Source organism: Bactrocera oleae, chromosome 4 (assembly GCF_042242935.1).
Source record: "Bactrocera oleae isolate idBacOlea1 chromosome 4, idBacOlea1, whole genome shotgun sequence".
NCBI lineage: Eukaryota > Metazoa > Arthropoda > Insecta > Diptera > Tephritidae > Bactrocera > Bactrocera oleae.
The window spans coordinates 74,111,820-74,139,298 of record NC_091538.1 but is presented as its reverse complement, the minus strand read 5'-3'; the positions used below and the strand labels follow the sequence as shown (position 1 = coordinate 74,139,298).

At 34.7% G+C, this 27,479-nt stretch overlaps 2 protein-coding genes across 19 annotated transcripts in view; one reads left to right on the top strand and one right to left on the bottom strand.

Moving 5' to 3' along the window:
- Positions 1-53: 53 nt before the first annotated feature.
- Positions 54-7,696, bottom strand: LOC106614368 (palmitoyltransferase ZDHHC15B). 5 transcript variants are annotated; one of them, XM_070108753.1, is made up of 8 exons: positions 6,916-7,695; positions 6,730-6,851; positions 5,795-5,901; positions 5,482-5,719; positions 5,196-5,328; positions 4,993-5,122; positions 3,382-3,468; positions 333-1,142 (listed from the first exon to the last, which is right to left on the bottom strand). In XM_070108753.1, the coding sequence occupies exons 1-8, from the start codon at positions 7,064-7,066 to the stop codon at positions 1,004-1,006; spliced, it is 1,107 nt and encodes a 368-aa protein (XP_069964854.1). In that variant the 5' UTR covers positions 7,067-7,695; the 3' UTR covers positions 333-1,003. The 5 variants fall into 5 exon arrangements, with proteins under 5 accessions (XP_014085603.1, XP_069964854.1, XP_069964853.1 ...); XM_014230086.3 differs by lacking the exon at positions 333-1,142 and adding an exon at positions 1,591-3,114 and having other exon boundaries at positions 5,196-5,346; positions 6,916-7,690; XM_014230119.3 differs by lacking the exon at positions 333-1,142 and adding an exon at positions 1,591-3,114 and having other exon boundaries at positions 6,916-7,689.
- Positions 7,697-8,176: 480 nt separating this feature from the next.
- Positions 8,177-27,479, top strand: part of Pka-R2 (cAMP-dependent protein kinase type II regulatory subunit) — a 75,294-nt gene continuing 55,991 nt past the window's right edge. For 2 of the 14 annotated variants that reach the window (XM_070108756.1, XM_070108755.1), the window contains exons 1-2: positions 8,177-8,336; positions 10,963-11,295. The gene's annotated coding sequence lies outside the window, so the exon portion shown is untranslated. Of the gene's footprint in view, positions 8,461-8,487; positions 8,581-10,962; positions 11,296-25,579; positions 25,647-27,479 lie in introns of those variants that run through there. The other 12 variants (XM_070108759.1, XM_070108760.1, XM_070108762.1 and 9 more) reach the window with 12 other exon arrangements.

Genomic DNA, 27,479 nt, shown 5'->3' with positions numbered 1-27,479 from the left:
TGTTGATTTTAATTCGCAAAATAGCACTTAAGTAACTAACTAAAAAAGGTGAATTAAAACTTGAAATGTGCCTGAGCACAACATGTGAGACACTTTTATTTGCATGAAACCTTTAAATGTACGAGTCTAAAAAAACTGCTGGTAACATAACTCATCTAAAACCCCTCCACAGTCGTCAGGATCAGCATGTTTTCCAAGACTTATTAACAACGAACGGAGCTTTTTAACTAAGAGCATTGAACTGAAAAAGCTGCAATACGAGGCTTCTTAGAGTATAAACATTCAGGAGTGACACACATTTTACAGACTAAGCAAAATTAAAAGCATTTAAATTAAAATTTTATTATGAAAAATACTCCGTATTTAATGAAATTGAAAATAATTACACTTTTCTGCTTCTATTTGCATATTGTTTTTTTAAATATTATAATTACATTGCCTCCTTGCCACATTTTTGCTTTGATATGAAATACGTTCACACATACATCTGTATAAATATGGTTTTTGGTATGAAACTTATTAACTAATATATTGTACATACATTATTTTTTATAATTTCATTCAATTGTAATACTTTTTCAATACCTACATACATTTGTATTCCTTTTTTCGCTACACAAAATTTAGCGAATGGAAACTGCATGGAACCGCTCCCGCTGGTTTAAGCTTGAAAGTTGCAAATTTCGTTTGTCAGTCGGGTTCAGAAGTATCCATGAAGCACTGCGTCGGTATATTTGTATATTGTATGGAACTACGCAGTGCCATCGAAATTAAGTTTTAATGTATAGATAATACACATATGATTATAAGACTTTCTCTTTAACAATTTTGCATATTTTCGTTGAGTTTTTGACAATATCAGAACGTGACCTTAATAATAACTCAACAATTTAATAATCACACTCTAAAAATGTATCAAGTGAGTAACGTAAAATAATAGACTCCGTCTTTCAATACTAAACTAAATATAATAAGAAGCCACGTTATCGTCAGAAATTATCAACTATGGAATATATGTGTTGTGAAAACGCGTCTCTGGAAAGACATCCTCCTCCATTTCAATGCGCGTATCGCTATTGCCCAGCAACGATTCGGCATCCTCATCTAAATGACGTATAGGATAGCTGATGCCATCACCCATGCTGTTCGAAAAGGGGAGAAGTGTATGTGTGCTATAATTGCTAATATAAATTTTTCAAGAACAGAAGCTTTGACATTCGACCAGATAAATATGGTATACATAAATACCAGAAGATTATCAAATTTTATGAAATGCTTACAATACTTAAATACAGAGAGAAAAATCCCACAACTTCACAACTCTAATTATGAATTCTTATTTCCCATGATTCGCTAATTTATGATCGGAATTTCGTATTGTACGCATTTACTAGTCGCATCGCTATCTCCGTATTGCAGCGCGTTTAATTTTATGTTTTTCAAGTTTTCATTCCACGAATTAACGAACATTTAATTTTGATATAAAATCTAGTTATGAATAAAGTGTATTTCATGCACAACTACTCGGCGCTTTCAAAAACACTGCTGACTAGCCATTGAAAGTGAATTTGGCAAATTAAAAACACAAAATTGTTTGGCATAATTCCTTTACTCTTTTACTCAAATAAGAAACTACTAAATACATTTAAAATATTTAAGAATTCATTGTATGGATTTTGGTATTAAAAATTATATATCTAGTTATGAATGTATTACAAAATTACGAAGTATGTATATAGGTATGTATATATTAGATAGGTAAATAGATAGAACCAATTACATTTTTTAGTGAAATATACACACTTAGCATGAGGGTATTACATCGATAAATTAATATTTTATACAGCATTGAAAATACCATAGACAACAAAGACAATGGTCGTTAAAGGGGAAAATCACTCTAATGTCATGAGCTACTGTGAGCTATTAGCCACTTGGCATTTCATGCCTTTTTTATTTAAATTTTCCCATAATAAGTTGAAAGAGGCTTCAATCACATGAAAAGCAAAAATGAGAGTTAAATTAAAATATTTTAGAATGGAAAACATATAAAATACCAAGAGAAATTAAAGTATAAAAAGCTTATTCTAACAAGCATTTACTTAACATTACTCTAATGGATACTTGTACACATGTATAAATATATTAGATAGACATTTGTTCATAACAAATTTTAAAATACTTTTTAAAACAGTAAATTAAAACAAATTTATTATATATATGACCTTCTATTAATTATTAGGTATGTATGAAAATATCATTGATTCAAAATGTTTACAAATATTCTGACACTTCTTTTTTGCGATCATATGCTTAGTTTAGTTTTTTAAATGCAGTTTATATTGTAAAATTTTCCAGCGTTCTGACATTCGTCAACGCCTACGTCCCCAACACGAAACTGAAAAAAAAAACACTACTTTGGGAAATATTTGCAATATAACAAGACTAAATTACATAAGCAACAAGATATTTTCCGTGCTAATAAACTGGATTGTAGGTTTTTAACGATTCAGCTATAATATACTGGAAAATCTTTAAAGTCTCGTTTTAACCCTATTAATTTCCTTTTATCTTTTCAAGTTTATAAATATCGGTTTAAAAAGGCCTACGAATGGCCTTCATTATTATCTCAATTCCAATGGCATATTTAAGTGCTCTTCAACGGCTTAATTCTATCGATTTCGAAGCGCAGTTGAAGTCGTCGCGGTGTTTAATTACTTATATAATTTTAAATCGTTTAAATGACTAATCGTTGGAATATCCTGCAGCGAACTTATATATGAATGTAGCCGCATAATGAGCTAATTCTAAACGTTTTGATTATTTCGTTCGTGCTGCTGTTCGTCATTACTGCTTTCTAAGTCTCTCATATTGATGATCACATTCCCGTTGGCAGTGTCCATAGTTGGCACAACTAAAACTTCTATGTCGGCCGCTGCTGGTATTGTCGCTTCCACCGGTTGTGCCGGCTGAACTGGTATTACAGCCACCATTCCATTTACTCCAGCGCCAACCGATTTTACCGTTGCAGTGGAAGCCGCAGATACTGAGCCGACAGCGGCGCCAGGCAAATTCAGTGGCAGTGTATCGTCTTCGCGCAGCAACTCATGTTGGCTGTGTTTTTTTCATTTTTTTGTTTGATGTAGATAATAACAATAACAAAAAAGATGTGTATGGGTATTTGCTCAAATTAGTGTAAGAAATGTGAAATTGTAATGGCGTGGATAAGAAAAAATGCTGCGAGTAGCATAAAACAGTTCGGAAATCAACAACAATGTGAGTAATTTTTAATTTCGGTTCTACTAGCGCTGTCAAGTTGCTACATTACATTTGAACTTATCTGCACACTATGTAACTGGTTTTAATGGTTCATATGCTAACCTGGTTCGCTGTGTGGTATCGCCCATGGAGTCATATGACTGCATCTGATGCTGCTTTTGAGTTGTGTACGTCAATCCATCGCCGACACTGCGACAAATATGAGTGTGGTAATGAAAATTATTCTTTGTTTAATTTTGTTATTTGGTTTTAGTAATTTATCCACGGGCGTTTAAAGTTAAATGTGTTATTATTATTATTTTGTGTGCGCAGCATTTCTATTTAATTATTTCGTCTTTTGCGCAGAATGCACTGCAGATTTAGGACAGTGATATTGTTTGAAGGGATTGGAAGAAGGATTCATAGTCAAACTATAGTCATAGTCAACTATAGTTCACAGTCAAACTATAGCCAACTTAGTCAAAGCGACTTTCATTGCGATTAGTAAAAGAAAGTTAGCTATAAGAACTAAGCAGCTATTTTTTCAATATAAATATTTTTTGGCAATTTCATGATCAAAATAACCATAGACCTCAACACACTTTCCGACTGTTAATATTTCACACTATATATTACACTGGCAATCCCAATAAGACTGCGTCCAAACGAGGACATTTGTTGTTCATTTTTTTTTAAATTCTCACCTTTCACAATTTTCTGTATTTTCTTTCATATCACATTCTCTAATTCTTGAACGCTTAATGTACGCGGTGCAAAAAAATATTTTTGATTAGCCAATTTGTGTCGTTATTTACCCGTTTCTAAATTTTTTTTATTATTGATGGATATTTACATACATTCATATTTATATAGGTAATAAAATTCAAATTTCCGAACATAATGTAAATATTCTTTTAAAGCCGAACACTATTGCACCATCAAATGAATTTCAAAATGAAACGGTATGCCGAATTGCGTAGCTGCGAACAGTTACGTGCAAGAACACAAAGCATGACACCCGAACACAAGAACGAGCAAGGTTTCTTCGTCTTTTCTGAAAACAGGTCCTCGTGTGAACACAGTCTAACGAGCCATCTTAGAGCCAGTGACCTACATGCTCTCATATCTAGTTCAAACACTCAAGACGGTAAGAATATGTTTAAATAATTTAATCTTACTAACGAAGTTTAAAAAATTGTACAAGGCAAGCGATCCTGCTCATACTTACATACTAAATTCCTGTTCACAACAAATACAAAGATAAAATCTAAATGGAATAATCTTCTTATTTTGAGATATTATTAAAAACTTATGACTACATTCGTTGAATTAAATAACTAAAATTCAGATTGAATACGAAATCATAGTTAACAATAGTAAAAAACAAATGCTCACATTAATTGCGCATGAATAAACGGATATAACTAACTGATATGTAATGAACATGTTTTTAATTTGCCAAATCACTTTTTTCTTATAAAAATGCTCTTTGCATACAGTAATAGTTAAAGGATCAGAAAATAAGAATTGGAAGTATATTTAAGGCAGAGGAAAACTGATAACTTAGTAGTTCACATTCTACAGCAAATAACATTTAACAAATTGCAAAAACGAAAAAGCTGCACACACACGTAAATTGCACATATTATCAAAATTTGTGAACAAATAAAAAATGTTGAAAATACACATACTACGAGAGGCAAATACAAAAATCATGTAAGCAAGAAAAGTTACCTCGTGTAGACTGGCAAAAACCACAGTTTCCAGTTATCACCGAACACTTCTTGGAAATTGGCGTATTTACCCAAATTATAGCCATTTTTGTCTGGGCCACCAACGCGAAATATTGGCGCACGGAAAGCCTCTAAAGATGTTAAGGTATATTAATTAGGGAATTGTTTTCAATTCGATAAAAATATGTTTTTGCATTAGCTCACCTAACGTTGTACGATTCATAAGCGTCAAGTAGACATGATAACCGAATAGGCTCACCAAGCTTATTGCAAACATTATCGACACAAAAAACAGGAACACTATGTGAAATCGTCCCATGCCACCATTCAAATCGCCCTGTTGTGAAAGTTCCAACTTCATTTTTGAACAATTTTGTAATTGTTTGATTTTGTATGGAATTCAGTGTAAATAATAACAACTACTTGATCAAAACATGCTACATGCATACAGCAAAGACAAAATAGTATTTGTGTGTGTGTTTGCACTTACCCGCCAGAAGCGTATGAAATACTCCAACGATGTTAAGGCCACATATAGGCAATAAAGTAACGCATAGCCCAAAAAGAGTACAAAATATTTGTAGTTTGTGAAGTTGACACAATTGTTAACCCACGGACAATGATGATCCATTTTGAGTACACAAGCACCACAGACACTGCAGTGATGTGCACGATCTGGCTTGATTATTTTGCATTTTTCACAGAAACGCACCGAACCATTTAGTGTGCTAACAACGAATGAACACAGAAAGAAAGACATAAATTTGAATTAAAGAAATTGATAGAATTAATTTTATGCAAACCGATTTGTGACTGGCAGCGTCTTGGCAAAATTTTCTAGTATTCTCTTTTGTTGATCCTGAGTGTCAGCATGAAATATGTGCTCTATTTCTGCTTCTGGAATTCGCCACTGTGAGGTTGAGAAACAAAATAAACATATATAACAAAAATTATAACGAATCAGAGTTTCAGATAAGCAGATAAATAATTTGTTATGTAACTAGCTTAACCCGTGGCTTCGTTCGAATTGAATCCCTTAAATAAATATCAAGAATCCCTAATAAAAACAAATAACTAAGTACATATACCGCTATACCGTACTGATAATCTTCGTGGAGAACTCCAATTTTGTCTGATTTATAGAAATATTACGAATACGCGTTCGATACTCATTGACGGATTTGGCGATATAGTCTTAAACAACATATTCAATTTAAATTTTTTTATTTATTAAGTTTTTCCCAAAGAAAAAAAAATCGGACTTCACGCTTTTAGGTAAAGTCTTGTAATGAGAGGTGTAAGGTATTCATTTTATTGCTTACTAAGTATTAGAAAAAAGAAACAGATTTGCAAAATATTTAGCTAAAACCGTTTCAAATATGTTGTCATAATGTATCCGGTTTAGCTTCTAAATACTAAAGTTGAAGACGAAAAATATACAAACTGACTCGTGCATTGACGTTGGCGGGCAAAACAGTCTAATAATTCATTCCTGTGCTCACACACATACATATTAATAGATCGCTGATTGTATGCTTTATAAAATACTGACTCATTTCGATTACTATATAATACCATCACCACCTGTTACATGAAGTTAAGTAGGGGACTTTCGGAATAATAATAAATTACGTCAACATTTCAGATAAGAATTGATAACTGTGAAATGTACGATTGCTTTAAACCGCAAACTTATACACATATTTACAACAGCACACCATTGTGTGCTTGCACTTACATTTGGGGGAACTGTACCGACTGGTGTAAAGATGGTATTCCAATAGGACCAGAAAAACAACACACATATTATATGATAAAATATCAGAAAAACAATTTGTTCAAAGACGTTGTCGATGGATACTGCAAATAAATATATAAATGTAATTAAATTATCGCGAACGAGATATTTATGTTTGATACGTACGTAAGCAAAGCTGAACCACATACGCGTAATAGGACCATGCGATCACAGCCGCGATGAATATGACTGGTATCCATTTTAGTGCCGCCATACAACTTCCTAAGGCTGTTGATTTTTTACCATCACTATCATAATTACCCATTGCTGCTGACATGAACTGATTGGGTATAAGTATGTGTTCTAAGGACTAGCTATAGGATGATGTGCAGGATTCGGCTTTGTACAGATTGCGCATGCATCTAGTAAGTAATGCTCCAAATTTCTTGTAAAACCCGGTACCACTTTCGAAACTTGAGATCCTTAAATATTCCGAATTTTTCGTAGTTAATATATATTTACGCTAAAAAATTACTAACACTCAATTAACTATCTATCGCACTAGTTGTACTTAAGTACAATTGAACACCCGCGCTTCACCTGTAGTCGTTGGTCACCTCAATTTACGTACTTAATCATTTACTGGCTGTTTTATATTTTCAACAATTTCTTTTACTCCTCTGCCTTGGTGATCATTTGCAAAGCAGCACGTATTATAGACATTGCTTTTGTATGTGTTTACGTCTGACAATTGGATAATAACAAAAGATGAACACGTCGTAAATTGGCGGCTTTTTGTTCCTCGGCAAAACGGAAATAGTTGTTTAGCGTAGTGAAAGTGAAATTAAAGTTTTTCGTTTCCAAATTTTTGTCTATGTGCTGTTCACTATTTTTGGAAAAGAAGAAAAACACAAAATAGCGACTGTCAACCAAAAAACAACCGATAACTAAACCAAGTACAGACAAGTGTTACGGGATAGTGTTGCCAGAAACGATAATTTGACATATAGGAATCGCTCCAAATACAAAAAATTTTTGGGATACTCGAAATATATATCTTCGGTTAAAAAATGTTAAATAATGTAATTCTGATATTTCAAAAATAATTTACATATAATTATCAGAATATACAATTATGAGAGATTGCACAAAATAATCGGGCTTACATGAATTGTTAGACTAAATAACTCTCAGAAACGCAAAATAAGATCAAATCCAGAAACTGAAAATTATGTTAATAATCCCAAATTAAAAAAATAAAGAGTTTTCAGAGCAATCTGGTTAAAGAGAGCGGGTTTATAAAGTGTTTAGTAAATGTTGTTCAACAAGTAAATTTCTAAAGGAAAATGTAGCCCTATTTCACTAAAGTACACCAACATACAACCCTGTAAAAGAGAGAGTATTGAACGTACGTAAAAAGAGGCACACCATTGCAGATCGTATGCGCCCCAAAACGCTTGAGGGGGGCCACGAAAAAGTATACAAGTTGAATTGGGTTGCACAGAATTGAGTCAAAGTAAAGCCGTTGCCGAGTACAGTGAAGTATAATAGATTACCGGAATATCGTTTGAACGAAGAATTCATCAAACGTATCAGTTTAAGAAAATGTAAATTTCATTACAATAAACCGTTAATTTTAAATATTATTGAATGAAAAGTGTTCTGGAAATTGCTATAAGTGACATAAAAGCCCTAATCAATTAATCGCCTCTGGATTGGGTTCAAGCAAAAGTTCGTTAAGTGAAAAGCAACAAAATTTTTGTCATACACTTTACCCAGTGATTACAAAAAGTTACTACTAGACGGTCAGAGTCAATCTTCGTTTTCGTGTACGAATGCCACCGTATATATGTATGTAAATACATATTTAGGTTTAGGCATTTGCATTTACGTATATATAGTCGCCTTGCGGATCAAAGCGAACGAGCGAATGTCCCGAGTGTTTAGTATGTTTAGTATGTCTGCTTGAAAGTTTTTCAGTCTTTTTGTTCGTTTGCGTACTCTGCAATTCGCATGCCTACTCCACCCCACCTCATGCGGTTTAACGAAAGGCGAAAAATTATAAAAAAAGAGAAATACTTCTGTGCGAGTGCATGTGAGCATATGTACTATGTGTGTATGGATATGTTCGTAGATAAAAATAATGTGTGAGAAAACTGAGTGTTGTTGATTTTTCGACGACCGCGTTGAAACTATCGGCTACAACAACTACGATAAGGCGATAAGATTGTTTGCCCGCTCTCTTTAGCACGTTTGACTGTTTGTCCGATCCTAACCCGTCATCTTCACGTGGACACATCTGTGTTAGTGTGCAGTGTTCATGTGATAAAAGAAACGGTGAAGGTGATATCTCTTCAGTCAGTTGAAAATGTGATAAAGGCTCAAAGAGCATTTGAGGGTCTCAGTGGCATTGAACTACCTAGTGGATAACACATTTAATGAAACGCTTGCAGTTAGGCTCGTATTATAAGCGCATACATTATGTTATACAAATGTTAGTTTAAGTGGGTGTGGGTGATGGCAGTATATTTCATAACACTGTTGTGCCCAGCAACAACATTATTGATTATTTGAGCGAAGCGGCGGTTCGTGCAATGCCTTGCTCCGCCGCCCTTCTCTTCATCGACGTCGTTATAAAAAGCCGGCTGTTGTGCGGTTAGCATGTCCTAAATTGGCTATGGAAACATATGCGTGCTTTATACATAATACATTATACAAGTACTCTTCGATGCATTTCGAACGAGCAAAAGTACAACCCACACCTATACTAGCCCATACACCGCCTAGACACGCTGTTGCTTTTGTTGTTGCCATTTATGATACTGGTGTTGGTGTTGGTGCTGGTGGTTCGCTAGCCTATGTTGAGCCAGTTGAGCTATATTGTGCGCTCTCATACGGCTTTCGCCGAAGTCTTCGCCGCACGACTTGTTGCGATTTCCTTTCGCTACCTATGCATTACTCGCCTGTATATGTATGTTCGTATGTACCCACTTATTACATATGGGTATACATTAGCCTCGGTAGCAACATTTGTAACGAACGAACGAGCGGAAATTAACGCTCATTCATTTTCTTTGCTCGACCACATGTCGGCGGGTTCAGTATTGCGATATCCTTGTGTTTGCAACATTTCAGTACAATGCAGTTGGTTATCAAGTAGACATTTTTGTGGAAAATCAATTCGCCTTGCTTTGCAGTAGACCACGGCGATAATGTACATATGTATGTATGCAGCAGCGATTTTTCACCTGCTAATTAATGTTTTCGATTATTCGTTTTCATTTAATTCCATATCCAATCGCTGATTTTGTGACCGAATCGTGCGACCATTCGTCACTTAAAAGGATTGTGCAAGTAAATTTCGTCCGCAAAGTAGTGAAACCAGTTTAACGTGCGATGTAAATGGATTTTTTCAAATCACAATGCACATATACATATGTGTGTCTCAAAGTAAATATAAATATGATTGGTGGACCTTAAGAATCAATACCAATTGGATCAATTGTTTAGTAAAATGTATCCATGCTTTAACTAATGTCCCTGCAAGACTGACTGAGAAATGTGTCGAATATCTCTTTTAATATTACGAATTAGCTTGTTACAGATAAAAATAATTATTTTAATAGAAGTGCAATTATTTTCTGTATGCTGCTACTGATGAGTTTTGCCCCACATAAACCTTCACTAATTTGATTTGAAAGCCGAAGTGTTACTCCAAGAGATCAGATCAGCTGTTGAGCCTTCCTAATTTTATTTCATTTTGAGGACACTATCTTTTATCACTGCCGACAAACCACTAAATTCCGTCTACACCATATTTCTGACACAACTATGTACATGCCTATTAAATATGTGTCATATTGAGATATACCTCGTAGTGTTATAAATTTAATTAATTTCAATTATAATAAATTTAAAATTCAAATGAAATATGATCGGATTTTTTATAAGCTTGTAAGAAAAGTATAATTTTATAAAATAATTTTTAAGAGCCATATAAGTGAAATAAGTCCAAGATTGAGAAACAACAAATAGAAGTTGGTGTGTGTTACCATTTAAAACAATTACAAAAGGAATTAATAATGTGAAAGTAAAAGGGATCAATATTTCGATTGATCATTTTGTTGTTGTTTCTTGGCATTAATTATTTGTACATTGTCTTTGAGCGTGCACATCTCTCACAGAGGGTTGCTTTCGTGACTCGAATTTAATTACGAGTATTTTTTCTTCTAGGCAGAACCACTGATACGTGCTATTAGATATCATTCATATGTATGTGTGTGGTACATAAAAATTCGGTGAAATATCCACACATGAAAAGTAAGTAGTTTGAAACAAAGATTAAAATTATATATAGACACCTATACAGGGCTGTGTTTTGTTAATAAGAGAAAGTGTAATAATATACCAGCTAACTAACTACCACGCCTGCAATCGTTCAGCTGGAAATTGTGAATAACCTGTGTGTTTGTGGTTTTGACGCGTTTAAAGAACATTTTGGCAGAAGATAAGCTAACGGAAGGAATTGCCATACTAATTTTAGGAATATCAGCAGAGACAAATCAGGTGAGTCAAAGTAACATAAGTATAAATAATGCAGTATAGCAAGTGATCCACAATACAAAAAGTGCATTATGGCTCAAGTATATATGCATGTGTAGTTAGAGCAGGGCATTCTGCAATCCCATACGACTTTGAAAAGACCACCACTTGTGCAAATAACGCTGATAAGTTTGAAATAATTAACTATAAATGATCATAAATCGCAAAGTGATTGGTGCACAAATTAGAGCTTGTTTTTCATTTTTCTAAATATAAAACTCAAACAGTTCTAGGAGCTAAGCAAGACAGTTCATTTATGTGAGTTACAACAAGTACAAGTCTTAATGCTGATTTGAGTTCTCATGCGCATTTTCTCCCAACGCGGAATAATTTTATGTCGGTGTGTATTTTTGTTCTGAAGACATTCACTTTAAATTTATTTGGGCAAAGAAACACATCAGAGTCAGTGACAGGCGACACAACAGGTCGGAAGCTGTGCTGAATTACCGAAGGCAAATTGTAATTTAAGAGCCTCCGAGCTGAGCGCTGTTCATGCGTTACATTAGTACATTTGCTATATGTATACACATAAATATGTATGTGCGCACACTAACTTACTTATTCAACGTAGCACTTTATGCTTCGAGTTGATGTTTACGCCGGTACTTACCTGACATTGCTCCTGGGAGCCACTGGCACTCGTCCGATAGCTTTTTGGTAGTTTGCTCCAATACACAGATTTAGCTAAACTGAGCTCTGGACTATCAGCTGCTAGATGAAATAATGTGTTGCCCATTACTGGCTTTTCGCTGCGGGTTCGTTTTGGGCATTTCCAGCCATTTTATAAATTTAAGGAGTATTTCGAAATTTGGTCATTGGCTTTTGTAAAGGTATAGTTACTCTAAATTTCACAAAACAATGTTTTTCCAAAACATAAACCACGTTTTTTTGGCATAATTTCATTTTCTGTCTTAAGAAGATAGAGAAGCGCACTGCCATTTCTTAGCACCTGCCATGTAAATATTTCTCATGTTGCTTCAGATATCTAAGCAAGACTTCCGCTTGGATCTTACAAGCTTAACAATTAGTGGTCTGTCCTCATGTCTTTCAGATGTTTAACAACCTCAGTTGCACATCAAACCACATCACACTAACAAGGAAGCAAGACAAGCAAGCAACTGACTCATAAGTAGCTTCGCTTTAAAAAAATATTTCGTTTGGAAATTTATTACTAACCCTGAAATATTCAACCCTTACTCGAAAATTACTCCATAAAAAATTTCAAATTTCTTCTTACCTAAAGTGAAGGGTGTAGACATATAAGGTCGTTGCCAAGCAATGAATTAACCACCTTATCGAAATTCCTGTGACTAAGGTTTCCTATCGCAAAATGTTTTTCTGTTCGCTCGTGTTTCGTGCGCAACTCTGGATAAATGTTGATTAATGGCGAAGGACATTTCTCTTTGCCTAACAATAGCAATAACAAACAAAGAAGAAACGGCCAAGTTTGAGCGGCCTGAACATTGGAAACTCTAATTTATTAAAAAAAAATGTATATGACTTCATCATTCATTACCAGGAGAAGTTCCTGACTGCTAGTTGTACTATTTAATACCTTATTAACTTATAATATAGAACACTTGCCTACTTTGATTCATTAAAATCCGAAATGAAATAGTTTTCAAATAAGGGTTGCCGTATTATTTAAAATTTTCAAACTTGCATTGACTATGCTCAGATGTTCCCATTTTCAAACTATGTTATTCGAAGTTATTATTATATTTCTCGTAGTTTATGATGATGAAGAGGGGTTGGATTGCCAACAGCCCGCAACAGTTTCGACAAATTATTATTCGTCATATTTAAGGCGATGCATTTGTATGCATTATATGTGGGTATATTTGGGTGTTTACATGTAGCATAAAAGCGTAACAAATCGACGCTATGTGCGCCACGCACTGTTGAACGCCTATTTGTAGGCAATGAAATTGCGTAAAAGGCAACACAGATGTTCTTTTCCAAGTTAATAGTGAGTTAGAAAGCGATGCAAGCTTTTATTCGCATTTTAACCATAATGGCGGAGTTGCTACTATTAAGAGTTTTTATTGGATTTAGTATCCTTTGGCAGCTGAAATATTCAAATAATAATACAGGAAAAAAGGTAATGTCAATTAGATAAGTACTTTTATACTACTGTTTACTGCCTGATATATATCGGTTTTTTCAAGTTGAGTGAATTTGAAACGCCGTGTACTTCGAATTTCTTTTCCACGTGTACCCCAGGTAAGCTAGATCTGAATTTGCTGAGGTGTATCGAGATCATAGAGTCTTATAAGAGATTATTACATTCTTCACGGAACTGGATCAAATAGAAAACTACGTGAATTAGTAGACCCCAGAGATATCTGAAAATTGGTTATACAATTCTACGAAAAAACTGCAATATGTTGACTGTCCAGTTCTGCTTTTCTGTTCTTTAGGTCCCGTTTATAAAGAGAACATCCAAGCAATGTCTTATCTGAACCTTTGTTAATCTACTACCATCCACAAGAATATATGAAAATTAACATAATGAAGAGGAAATGCATGAAAAATTAAGGCGAATATGGAGAGTAAGCACAACGTTGTATAGCATAGAGAAAACACCTGGCTGAACAGTTAAAACGGTTCAAAGAGAGAGGAAGTCGCCTGAATTGAATATTAATTTAACACATATGTCATCGAAAGGAATACCGAACACATACAAAGGCGAGCAGGTACAGTTACACATAACGTAAGATGAGATGCGTGAGAAACGAGCGAACGAGCTATTCAATATCGCAGCTGAGGGCAATATTCAACAACTGCTAAAATGGAAATAAAATAGCGCTTATATATGTTCCCCGCCGAAAATAATGTACACGTATACATATATACAGCTACAAACAGACTAAAATGAGGGGGAAAGCGGAAGTAAAAATCATCGCCTAGGAAGGGTGTCAAGGTATTAAACGATTTCAACACAAAAGCCTCACTTCGGGACAAAGGCAGGCATACCAACAACTACAGCAACACACCATTCGTCAGTCAAAGCGCAAGTGCCAGCAGGACACTAAAAACCAGCAGCTCTGCGGTAAATTTTGAAAACGGGTAGTGACAACAACCGAGCTACAACAATAACAGCACCGCAACATAATAATCCTGAAGAGTTTTGTGTATGCAAAAAAATGTACTCGTTTAAGAAACATTGACGGCAACAACAACACGAAGAAGGGTTGTAACATTCGCGTCAAATCATCAAAGGGAATTCATTTAGTACGAGCGAAAGCCTCGCGGCTAAAATCTACACAATAACAAACCTGTTTATAGATATTAAATGCACCCAGTGAGGAAATAAATAGATGTTTTTTTTTTCAAATTTGAAATACTGTTGAATATGTTATAGATAGACAGACAGAAGACAGAATTCTGAGGATTGTACGGAAATTAACATTTGTCCTATCCTTGTTGTAGCTTCTGAGTAGTCTGCTTTATATTGTAGATGCCAATTAATTTTCACACACGTACCACAAAAACAAATTTGAAGGAAGAACAAATACACAAATGAATAGAGCAAATTGAAAATTGAGAGTTTGAAGTGAGTAAGAAAAACTTTATACCGAAAATTCTAGGGGCGAAAGAACACACCCCCACACAACCGCGTTTGCTTGCTATATGCCTGAGTATGTGCGCTTTCTTCCGCTTTTGCGCTGACAGCACGAATTGCGAATTACAGTCAAAATGATGAGCTCCTTGCCATTTACGCCCGATATTTTTTATGTTGCTGCCTTCCAATGATGGATAGCTATATTGATTGATTGAATTACGGCGCTGAGCGCTCGAGCTTAAGATTCATGGCTGTCCGCTTGTCGATTGCCGATTGCCAATTGGTCGGCTCATTGTTGACTGAATCATACCTATACAAATATGAAATGGAGTGTTGATAAAATGTGAATTGATGGTAAATTACAGTTGATGGCGGCGTTCTTATCTACGAGTAAGGTGTTGTTGAGTTGATATTGGTGTTGGACCTGACTGGTCGGTGAGCTTCATTCGTATTAAAATTTTGTGTGTTTTCACAGCTTTTCTTTCGAAATTATCTAAATTAATAAACGATTATGCCCCTTAAAAGTATATATTCAAAATTATGCCCCCATTTATCGAAGTGAAGTGGTTTTAAAAAATTGATTTCAAATCATCTATTTTTAGAAAAACAAAATAATATTTTATTTTATTGAGATGTCGTACGTATGTATGTAAAATGTCTCAACGAGGAAATGCCAATTTAAATATAAATGTGTACATTTTAACTTCAACAGCCACTGGAGAGTTAGATAAGAGACTGAGATAAGATTTACCGGTTGATGTCAGTGAAATTATTATATAATATATAATTTATGCTATTAACATAACACAACAGGAGTACATAAGTACCCAGCAGTGAAATCAACTAGTCACAAGCCAACTAGTTGGAGCGATAGTTCTCATGTCTCATACCAATTCAAAAAAAAAAAACAAAGAAACATAGTTCAATTAGAAACATCAATAAAAAATACAATGGAAAATGTTAACTTTGGTTGCAAAGATAAGAAAAAAATTTTCCATTCAAGAACTTGTTTTTGATCTGTCAGTTTGTATGGCGGCTATATGATATAGTGGTCCGACTAGTTCGAGTATATACTGACAGACGGACATGGCTAAGTCGTTTTAGCTCAGGGTGTCCGACGTTTCCTTCTGGATGTTACAAAGTGCGTAGCAAACTTAATACATCCTGTTCAGGGTATACAAATTGTTGGCTATATTACCATATTTCCTGCATTACAATGAAATCGAAAAATCTAGTATTACTTCTAGACTAGCTCGCACTCATGCAGGTATTTTTGGTTCTAAACTAGAGCTTTTCCTGCAAAAATTGATATTTCAATGCAGGGTATATTCAATCAGGCAAGTGTGTGTGTTGGCATACCTCGTTTGTTTACTTTATTCTCTTTTTTCGTATAGCTCAATTAATATATGTATGTATGTGCGCCTGCTATAAATAGATGCTAAATAATATGTAATTAAAAACTTAACAGTTTTATTATAGTTGTACGAATACGTGCTCCATTAACATTGAACTTTTCAAGTGAATCTGAGCATTTCAAGACACTATATAAATATGTAATGTATTGTGGATTGCGGGTATGTAACTGTATAATGTTATTGCGGCGGACCAAAATTATTATCGAGTCTTACATCGCAGAAATATTTCTTTAAGTTTTACTCCTTACATCGACAAAGTTTTTGGTTTCCAAGTTCTCGTCCCACATATTTTAGCTTCTGACAATACATACTTTTTAACAAATAAAATTTTCGCTTTCGCTATTTTCACATACAAAAAAATTATATTTACGTTAAGCATTTCTCGGCTGCAATCCAGACAAATTTTTAGGTTTTTAGCTGTGTTTACTCTGCTGATATTTACTTGACTTTATTGTTCAATTTTTACTTTGCTCGCATTGTTTTTCTACAATAAATGTTTTTTTTTGTTCGTGTTGTAGACATTTTTAAATATTTCTATTCTTCGCTGCGGAAAACTCATTTATTTTTCAACCTACAAATGTATATACATGTACACATATTCGTTTTTTAAAATATATTTGGCTATTCGTGGGGATTCAAAATATATATATTTTCTTATATATAATAGATTGTAGTACACAATACATACATACCAGAGACTGTTTTATATACCAGATGCTATAAATTATTGTCGGCAATTTTTAGCCGCGTACATCTCACGTTTTTAAAACTGAATCAAGTAAATAAATGTTTATAGTTAGCGCATCCACTAGATCTCCATTTTTGGGAAAAAACTTGTAAAAACTCTATTTGAAAGGAAAAGGCTCTTAAAACTTGGTAATTTACTTTTCTGCAGCTATTTTCTTTAAATATTTGTGTTATAAATCAGTCAATCAATCTCTCGAAATTCCGCCGTACAGTTTGTCATTCAAAAAGTCACTCAGTTTTTAGCATATCTGCACATATTTATATACAATATTTGCTTTTGTATAGGCAATAAAACAGAGATACCTGCCCAAATGTAACACACATATACATTCTTACATACATATATACATATATACATAATATAACTATTTTGGGGCAATGTTATCGCTTTGTTGTTTGACGTTTTTGATTGCCCCCAGATTTGAGGGTGATATGCCAAAGCGAGATAAAAATGTTGTAATATCGATGCGGTGCTTTCACAAGTTTTTCAGTTATCAATTTTCTCATTCTTTAAGCACATACGAGGTGTGTTCAAAGGAAAAGGTGAATTTTGAAATTTTTTGAAAAGTACTCATTTATTCATTGATATCTATTTTGTCCCTTTCAAAGTTATCTCCCTCGAATATAAAACACTTGTGCCAACGCTTTTTTCAATCCTCGAAGCAATTCGGAAATGCGCTTTTCGGTATGGCCATCAGCTTTTATTTCGATTCTGACGTGATCTTATCAATTGTGACAAAATGCTTTCCTTTAATTGGTTTCTTTAGTTTTGGAAATAGGAAAAAGTCGCAGGGAGCCAAATTTGGTGGTTTGAATGGTTTGAGCTGATTGATACGCCAACATCCTCTGCAACTTCCCTAATAGTGATGCGACGATTTTCAAGAACAGTTTTTTTCACATCGATTTTTCTTCGCTTGATGACGTGGTCGCACCTCCAGTTTGCTCATCGTTAATAACATCTTCTCGGCCTTCTGCAAAGACAAAATGAATTCACCGAATGCCGCAGTCAACATTTCAAGTGCCTCGGAGCACTTTATTCCATTTTTAATGCAAAATTCAATACATATTTTTTGATCCATTTATTTCAAAAGTCAAAAATTGACGAGCACACAAACACGTGACTAACCTTTTCTGTTGTGAAAAACAAACTACTAATCGAAATTGGCTCCTAATGCAAGCACATGATAAACATAGGTATGTGTTCGATTATAACAAAAACAAAATATCGATAGTCGAATAAATACAGCCCGCGAAAAATCAAAATTCACCTTTTTCTTTGAACACACCTCGTGTTAATTAAAGTCTGGTCAGTGGAATATTGAAAAATATTATCATTTGTGACATTAAAAGCTTTAAAGTTTCTTAAACTGAAATATACATTGTTAGCTTCTGCGGTGTTAATAACAGGTTGTATCCTCAATGGACCCGCCGATATTTCCAAAGTTGATCAATCAAAAATCGTAATTGAATATTATTTGTCCTGCTTCATAAAATTCCAAATATTTCACCTAATTTATACTGTTATTCGCTATACAACTCAAATTCAATGTCAACAAGAAATCAGTAAAGCCGCTACAGACAAACTCGACCAAAGTCAGCTCGAAGAATAATCGAGACACGAAAAGTTGGTTGAATGAACAAATAACCTTTTTAAACTGTTTGTACAAGATACAAGCCATTAAGCGCAAACAGCGAATGAGTGAATGTGAAAAAATGGTTCCATGACCTTTCAAGCGACCCAATTACGAACACACATACATGTTCGAATTGAAATAACCAATAAAAACACACACACTTACTCTTACACTTACATAAGGTTCTACCGCAAGTTGACTAATCGACTGAGGCTTACCCAATTGACTGATGAATAGTGGCTGTCTGCTGTTGGGCAATAGCACTGACTGAAGCCAACAATTACAACAACAAATTGACGAAAGTGATTTAACAAATCGGCGATTGTTTCTTTTGTTATTTTTACAAAAGTCCTCCGACACATGTCCAACAGTGGCGCAAACACCCAAGCAAGACCAAGTGGTTGTCTAGAAATTATTGGCAAAGATAACGGCTATTTAGAGTGTAAGAAAAAATAAATAAATTCACTTTCGTTTGTACGAGTAGGAGAAGTAAGTGAATATCCCGACGCTTTTTGTACACCTTATCTTAGGATTTGGCTTTATTGCCTTGGGGCAATAAGACAATAAACATTGTTGTAGCCAGTCAGTTTGTATTTGTCACTCATACGCAACCGTTATTCGCACTTCGCTTAATGACAATGATAAATGAGGTGTAAATTCTAGTTTGTTGTTGTTTGCTATTCTTTTCTTTTCGGATCGATGTGGTGCTTGGACTTTTGCGTCGTGAAGACATGAGCGTTGAACCGCGAAGAACCAATAACCTATGGATGAGTGCCATGTCACTATGCGCAACTTAAGGCCATTTATTGATTCTGTGAGTAAATTTATTGCGTTGCTTAGCCAGCTAGTGCGACCGCCAGACGGTCGACCAGTCAAACAATCAACCAGTCTGGCGGTGAAGCAGTGTGGCAGCTAATAAAGCCGCGTTTGAAGGCAGCAGGTGCGAGAGCGAAATTACATGAAAGTGAAGTATACAACAACAACCAAACACATTATTTATTTATAGAAAATAAATATTTCGAGCAATAAAGCAAATAAAGCGGCAAAACAACAAAAGAAAGAATCACTTAACGTCTGGTTGATTGTTATTTAACGTCGAAATTCCATGAATGGAAATAGCGAAAATATCTGGCGGAGCGGAACAAGGTGAGACAAGTATATTTAATATATGGTATGTATGTTTGTGCAAGCGTAAACTTGATTTTGTGCGTCTGATATGTGCGCGAATTTACAGCTGTACGCACCTCTGATATATAAGTCCACACATTCGCGCTTGCTTGTAGGCGCAGTGCCCCAAATGCATGTCTGCAGACCGGTAGTGCCACCCATATTGGATAAAGCGTACACTTAAGGCAGAATCCTGTCTAACGAGTATGAGCGAAAGTACATTTGAAACATTTCATCGAAGTTCATTGGCGTTGCAGCCGATTTCAGTTGATATTGCATCGCATTAATGAGCTTGATAACTCTAACAAATTCCTAAATTATCCACGGCACACAGTGCGTATGAGTGATTTTGGGTGAAAGCTAACGATGAGTTGAGGAAACATACGAAATACATACACATATGGATTATATAATAATTTTAGTGAACTCGATTTTGAAGCAGAATAACAACCAAATGCTTACGCTTAACCAAATTATATGTTTTTGACATTTTAGGCGGGGGCTTGACTCCACTTAAAGTCTGAGTTTGACAATTTTAGAAATTGAACAAAATATTGTCATTAATTTACATTAAAATCGCTGAAGTCAACTAGAATTACCTAACTGACTGGTTTCGTAATAGGTAAAAGTCTACTCTTTTTAGCGCCGGTTCCATTTCAGTTTCAGGGATGTACTCGTATATGTACAAATATAATATGTATTTTCATTCATATGTATTTTTGCCATTGAGAAATTAAATTTGTTAGTGTTGTGCAGTCTTGCAATTTTACCACAAACACAGCGTACAGCAACAACTAATTGTGGCAGTTAATTAAACGTTTCCGAAGTGGTAAAGATATGGCATGGAACATGGGAAAACATGGCAGAGTCGAGTCTAAAGTTACAAGCAAATGATGAGAGAGGTAAATATTGAAAAAGAAGATAAGCTATACAAATGTATAAGTACATATTGGTGATTTTCACCCAGTACGCCTGTGCGATTTTCCAAATTTAGATCACAAAAAATGCTTCAAAAACCGTCAAATCCATTCAACGGATGGCTTCATCAACTTTTTTCATGGACACACCCATGTGTACCATACATGATAGCCACAAATGTTCAAAGCCAGTCAGTCATATAACTTCGCTAATAAACATTTTAATTAATTCAATGCGTGTTATTGACAATTGACAACAACTGCAGCAATCTCACATATTCATCATATTGCCACAAATATGTGTATGCATGAATGTGTGTGTAAACTTGCATGTGTACTGTGTTCAATAACGTGTGTGCAGTGCGTGCGCAGTTCACAAAAAAAACATTCATAAATACACCCATACGTACATACATACATATGTGCAAGCAAATGTAAAGAAATTAATAGCTAAAGAGGTAATTCGAGATTGCGGCTAGACAGATTCCACTCCCCTCAAGCTTCAATTGTAGTTGACATTGAGTTGCTGAAATGAAATTATTAAAAACCAAATAAATTAGTCGTCTGGTCATGATTTGTTTTCGCATTTCAGCGCAAACTCAGCCAATTTCCGAATTCACGTGATTTATTCAACGAACAACGCTGCTGCTTTAGGTAGACGTTACAATGTTGCGAACATCGAGTCAATTTGGTTAGCTGAATTGGCATGTTGTCTTTCTTGGGTTATGGCGAGCAAATAATTTGAGAAGTATTCGGTTATTTTGAAAGTTATTTGGTTGAAGATTATGAAAATGCTTTGGCTGGAATACCTTTTACGATTTTTATGAACTTGGAAAAGAATACTATCATCTAAAAAACAACTCCCGCGTGCAATGTTCTAAATTTTGAGGGTATTTTTATAAATAATTAATGAAAAAAAAATTATAAATCTGTAAGATATTGCCTATACCCTCGATTGTTAAAATAAGATATTTAGTAAAATGGCGGATTTAAAAAAATTTAATTTCTGCTCAAAAATTTGATTAATTTTGGGCTGTGAAAATTACATTTTTCATACAATCGGAAAACTGGGCGTTCCTTATAAAGGGAAAGATATAGAAGATAAGTAAAAAAAAAAACAAAGATATGGGATGAATTTTCTTCGAGTTCCAACTGTAGCCAATTGGAAAACTGTAGTTTTGAAAAAAACGGGTCCGTAGATAAACTGATTGAGCTGAGCGGTTACATTTAAGAATGCTGTAATTTAAAAAGTATTTGAAATACTCGTCGAAAATTTTAGTATGTTATCGGAATATCCAAAAAACAAAACTTTTTCACAATTTCATGCAAGGTGTGCGCCTTGAGTACTAAGTGGAATTCTTCACAATTGAAAACTTTGCCTTTTGTTTCGAGGCTTAATTCAAAACTTCTCCGATTATCCTATGTAATTGTGTAAGTGAACTGGTCTCATATAATTAGTGTCATCAGGCCAAATGTGCGAGCTGTTTTATTTATGTTTCTTTAAATTTAAATATACATATGTCTGCCTGTATTTATAAATGTATTTAATTTTTGTCATTTGTGTCATTGGCGTCGTGTTCTCTTTTGTTTTTTGACAATTAAATACGGTTTGCTGTCACTTCATTTATTTATTTTCCCTTGTCTACATCTAATGTGTTGGTGTAAACATTTTGACTCAATTGGCAACTTTTAACATCACTTAACATCTTGCAGATTTCTTTTTCTCCATTTCTGTCTGCTTTGCTCTTGCTTTTGTTGTTTTTGCTTTGCACATAATTTATCGGCTTAGCATCGTAGACTTTTTGTCGGCGGCATGTTGCGGTCCGCCGTGATTTCTACACACTCCCACATACCGATATCTGCTTACCGCAGTAGGAGGCTTCATGTAGATGGGCATATATCGTACATGAGTTCATGCGTGTGGGTGTGCTTCCATTAGTTCCCATTGTTTCACTTGTCTTTGCCATTTCTACATTTCTGCCTTTTAAACTCGTTCAAAAAGAGAAATACTTAGAAATTGAAAGTAAGTACATGGCTGATCACATACGTAGCTGTGTGTACATATTTACATACATGAGTACGTGTGCCTGTGTCTCCATTTATAAAGAGTGTGACAATAAGAAATTTGAATATTTCATCATGCTAAAACGCTTAAATATCTTCGATTTGAAAGTAAACCGAGAAGTACCGGGAGTGAAGAGGGCGTTCCGAAAACTGAGATATTCAGTTGCCAGTTGACAACATAGAAACTTTAGAAAGATATCGTGCTTAGTTATTGAACATTAGAATATAGAATTTAATAAATATAAATCCCAGTTATTCAACTCAAAACACCGAAGATCAAAAACATGTACTTTGGGTGACTTTAGTCGTACAAGATTTCAAGAGAAAAGCCATATGATTTTTCAAGACTACTATATTTTGTCTCTAATTACACTCAGGGAAGGGAGTTTCCATTAAGAGTAAACAATATTATACATATGTACATAAATACAATAAAACGGAAGCACTGCTATTACAACACCCTTTATTTACCATCGTTACAAAAAGCCGTCGGCAAATGCCGGTAGCTCATTTACAAGCATGTTCACGACGAAATTAATTACTGACAACATAGCTACTGCAAACGTATTTACAAGCACTTACCCACCTGCACACATCCATATATGCATACAGGTATGCTTATCTCACTACTGAGATGACTTGTGTTAAGATAGGCGAATTTCGCGCTCGCCATATAACAATTCAAATGATTTCTTCGCAGCTGCCATCTCTCAAACTTGTAGACATCTCTTTTTATCTCTTATCTGTTGTTGCCTATTTCAGTAGCTCTGCATTATTTCTCTTGTGGCCAGTTTTTTGGCTGAAATAAACGGAAAATTTGGTGGCTCTTTCTCGCCGGTGATCTCTTCTTGTGTAGGCGTTTTAATAGTAATCATATTTTATGGTGGCGTGGGTGCAGATGTGCTCCATTTATTGCAAACGCACAGTTCGGTAGTTTCTTTGTTTCAGAGAATTTGCTTTTAAAATGAAACCAATACATGAATCATTTATTGTGTTCTGAAATATTTTATGAAACTTGCTTGCTCATTTTAAACAGGTAAGTTGTTGGTATATTTAAAGCCAACTGGGGAATAACCACAAATTCGTATCTAGTTAGAAAGTGTTTAAGGTGCATAGTGCACGACCACTAATTGTTGGATTTTCGGATCGTCGCTGAATACTTTTTGAGGAACAGTTGCTCATTACTCTCACCTCTTATACTTATATTTTGTCTTCATATTTTTATATTTGTAAGCATTATATATTTTCTTATAGTGTCAGCTAACCGATTCGAGTATTATAGACTAATTTAAGCCATAGGCGTTTGCGTCCGTCCGTCTGTTCAAGCTGTAACTGAGATATCTTAATGAAACTACAGATGTTTCTTGACATCGTAAGAAGGTTGGTATTGTAGATCGGACCCCAGCCCCGCCCACAAAACGCTAATAATCGAAAACCAATAAATTACCATTACTTAGCTACACTGTAAGATACAATACTGTTATTTGGTACAACGAATTGCATTAGAGAGGGGCATCTGTAGTTTAAAAAGTGGCCGTGGACTCGCCCACTAAAGCTATAATAAGCAAATTTACTCAGGACAAATCTTTTTAGCAGCTTATAAAAATGGGTGAAATCGGGTGATCCGATGCCTATGCCATGCAATGTCTATGTTACAGTGCAAAAATGGGCGAGCTAGGATTACAACCACGCCTACTTCCCGTATAATATAAATTTATGTTCCATCTGATTTTTTGACTTTCCAGTAAGCACTAATGAATATATTGAAATAAAACTTTGTCTAGTGCCTATAAGATATGTCATCTCACGTCTAAAAATTGTCAAAATTAAGACATAACTGTTCAAACCCCATGAATTTGAATTTTTAACGAAATTATTGTTCAGTGTATGATATATATAATTGGAATTTGGAGAGAACCTTTTTCTGATAATAATATGTCTGTATGTCAAATATGGATTGAATCGAGTAAATACTTCTCTTAGCCCCGACATACCTAATTGAAAGTTTTTCGAACTTCCGGCTGACTTTATATCGCATATATCGGCCAATATGTGAGTTATCTCAATGAAATTGAGCGGACGTCTTTTTCTAATAACGTTGCATCTGTGAGCCTAAAGTTTATTAAATCGGGTGAAGAGTTGCCCCAGGCCCATATAACAAATATTAGGATTTCCAAACATCTGGTTGACTTTACTCCTTATATATTGGTGATAGTACGTGAGGTACCTTAATGAAACACAGAGAACGTCTATTTCTGTAAATAATATGTAGTAATGCCAAAAATAGTAGATAAAATCAAGTCAATACTACCCCTATCACCCATTGCTTTATACCGTTTATAATGGTCCATTTCTTAGGTATCGTAGCAAATTAACTGAACATATAATGCTTGATTTACTATATTTTAATGCCGAAAATTCGAAAAATTGGTCCACAAATTACCCAAACACATACTACATAATGATTTCCGTTATTTCAATCAGTATAAAATGTTCGATTACACCCGAACTTAGTCCTTCCTTACTTGTTTTTATTTAATTTTTTACCTATAAAGTCAGCGCAATTCTGGTCCCAGACTGCTGCTTGGGCTTTTCATTATTTGATTTCGATATACATATGTATATATGTACGTGTGTGTGTCATACCATGTCATTTCTTAAAGTTTTAAGTATCAAGTAATGTTCTTTAAACTCATTTTATATTTTTATTTCCTTTTTTTCTAGGTATGTTTGATGAATTCAATATTCATGATGGAAATTTCGTGGAAATTGTTGTTGTAAAGTTATCTTAGCAAGGAAGCACGCTGTAAGTTAATAACTGAAATATTCATTCCCCTCTTTTATACATCTTCCCTTCAGATATTTCAATTTCAGAGTTGAGTTTGTGTTTTCCACTCACAGTCCTACAAGAAAAGGTCCAGTTTCGCTTTTCTCTAGCAAAGTATTCGGTGAAAGTTTATTTGTTTCTGTTGGGAAAGTTCTTCAACCCTCACATGAAGTGAAATTATCTTAATAACTAAAGCTTTGTTAAATCAATTAGTTTAAGATGTTTTACCACTGTTTGCTCTTCTCTGCAAAAGTTTCACAAATTTTGCTTAGCAGTGCATGACATTTGTCTCAGCAAACAAGTTGGAGTAAATTGTGCAAACACGCCTGCTTTTGTACTAGTATGTATAAACAGGTATAAGTGTTGTCGAGAATGTCATCGGTGTCAAAACGACTAGTCGTGGAAATTCGAATATATGTATGAGTTGTGTCAGTCCAGTGGACTACAAGGTCTCCGGTCACTTTTGCCTCTAACTAATGTAATTCACTTTGCGTTTGGTTGCAGTTTTCCTGTCCGTTAGCGGTGGATCAAACGCTCGCCTGTCGGACTTGTCTAGTTGGATTTCTGTTTAATATTTCATTAACTACGGAATTTTCTGTTCCGTTATGGAATTAAATTTTCCTTTTATTTTTGCGGCTTGAGCAGTGATTCCGCCGTTCGAGATACTTGTATAATGCAACACACATACCCGTATACAATATAAATTGAAATGGTGGTGTAAATGATGATAAATCGTTTCAAAATGCTACGCTGTTTCAAGAGATAGGTTAAAGGGTCCCCATAAGTTGTAAGACGACTTCGAACTGCGATCGATTTTATTGAGAAGATTTTCAAACCTAAAAATAAAGTATTCTGTTTGCAGCCCAGGTTTGGTCCATAACTGGTATATGCACATAAATGCTTTCATATACTCGTACATACATAAAAGTAGAAGATCTTATTCAATAAACGCATAGCGAAGTTTGCTTTCCCGAAACGACGAATATAAAATAATGAAAATTATTTACAGCCACCACTTCAAATTCACAAAATTTTAAATCAGTTTTACGCCTCGCAGGATTTGTGCGCCTCTCTTTTCTCCACTCTTAATTTCGCCATCTTGTCCGCTAGATAACTATAGAAGGGAGTGCATGGAGCATGGCATTGAGTTTGATGTCTTTTGACATTACTCGGATTCGCGCTGTGCACTGTTGTTGTGTTTTTCCTGCTGACGACAGTTAGTATAATTTCACAGTTGATCAACTTCAATACGTCGGCGCTGAGTTTCCTGATTTTCATAGTGATTCAAATGACACTCAAACTGACGATATTCAAATCGGGTTTGTAATAAACTTTGGTGCTGCGTTGAATATTTTACGAAAATGTGATTTATTTGAACAATAAACTCGCAGAGCAGCGTGGTGTATGTATACATATATATTATATATTTTAAGTATGTTTTTATTTGTGCATGAAGACATGAACATCCCTTTTGTTGTGTAAAATGAAATTTGCGATATAACTTTTCAAGCACTGCAATTAGATAAGTTTTTACCAGCCTCTCGTTGTCGTTTGGTAAACTAAATTTTTGAATAAACTCCAAAAACACCAGCAACTATAAATATATAAGACTCTTCTTAATCGAATCTTAAACTATTATCAGCGTCTTTTTTATAATCGTCTGAGCATATATTTTACATATTTTGCCTTTTAGAATAATAACAAGTGTGTGCGAGCTAATTACAAGGTTGCAGGTATTAAAATTTGAGGAGGCTTGTAAAAGTGTGCTGTTCGTGTGTCCACAACAACAAAGTAATTGTTTGAGAGAGAACT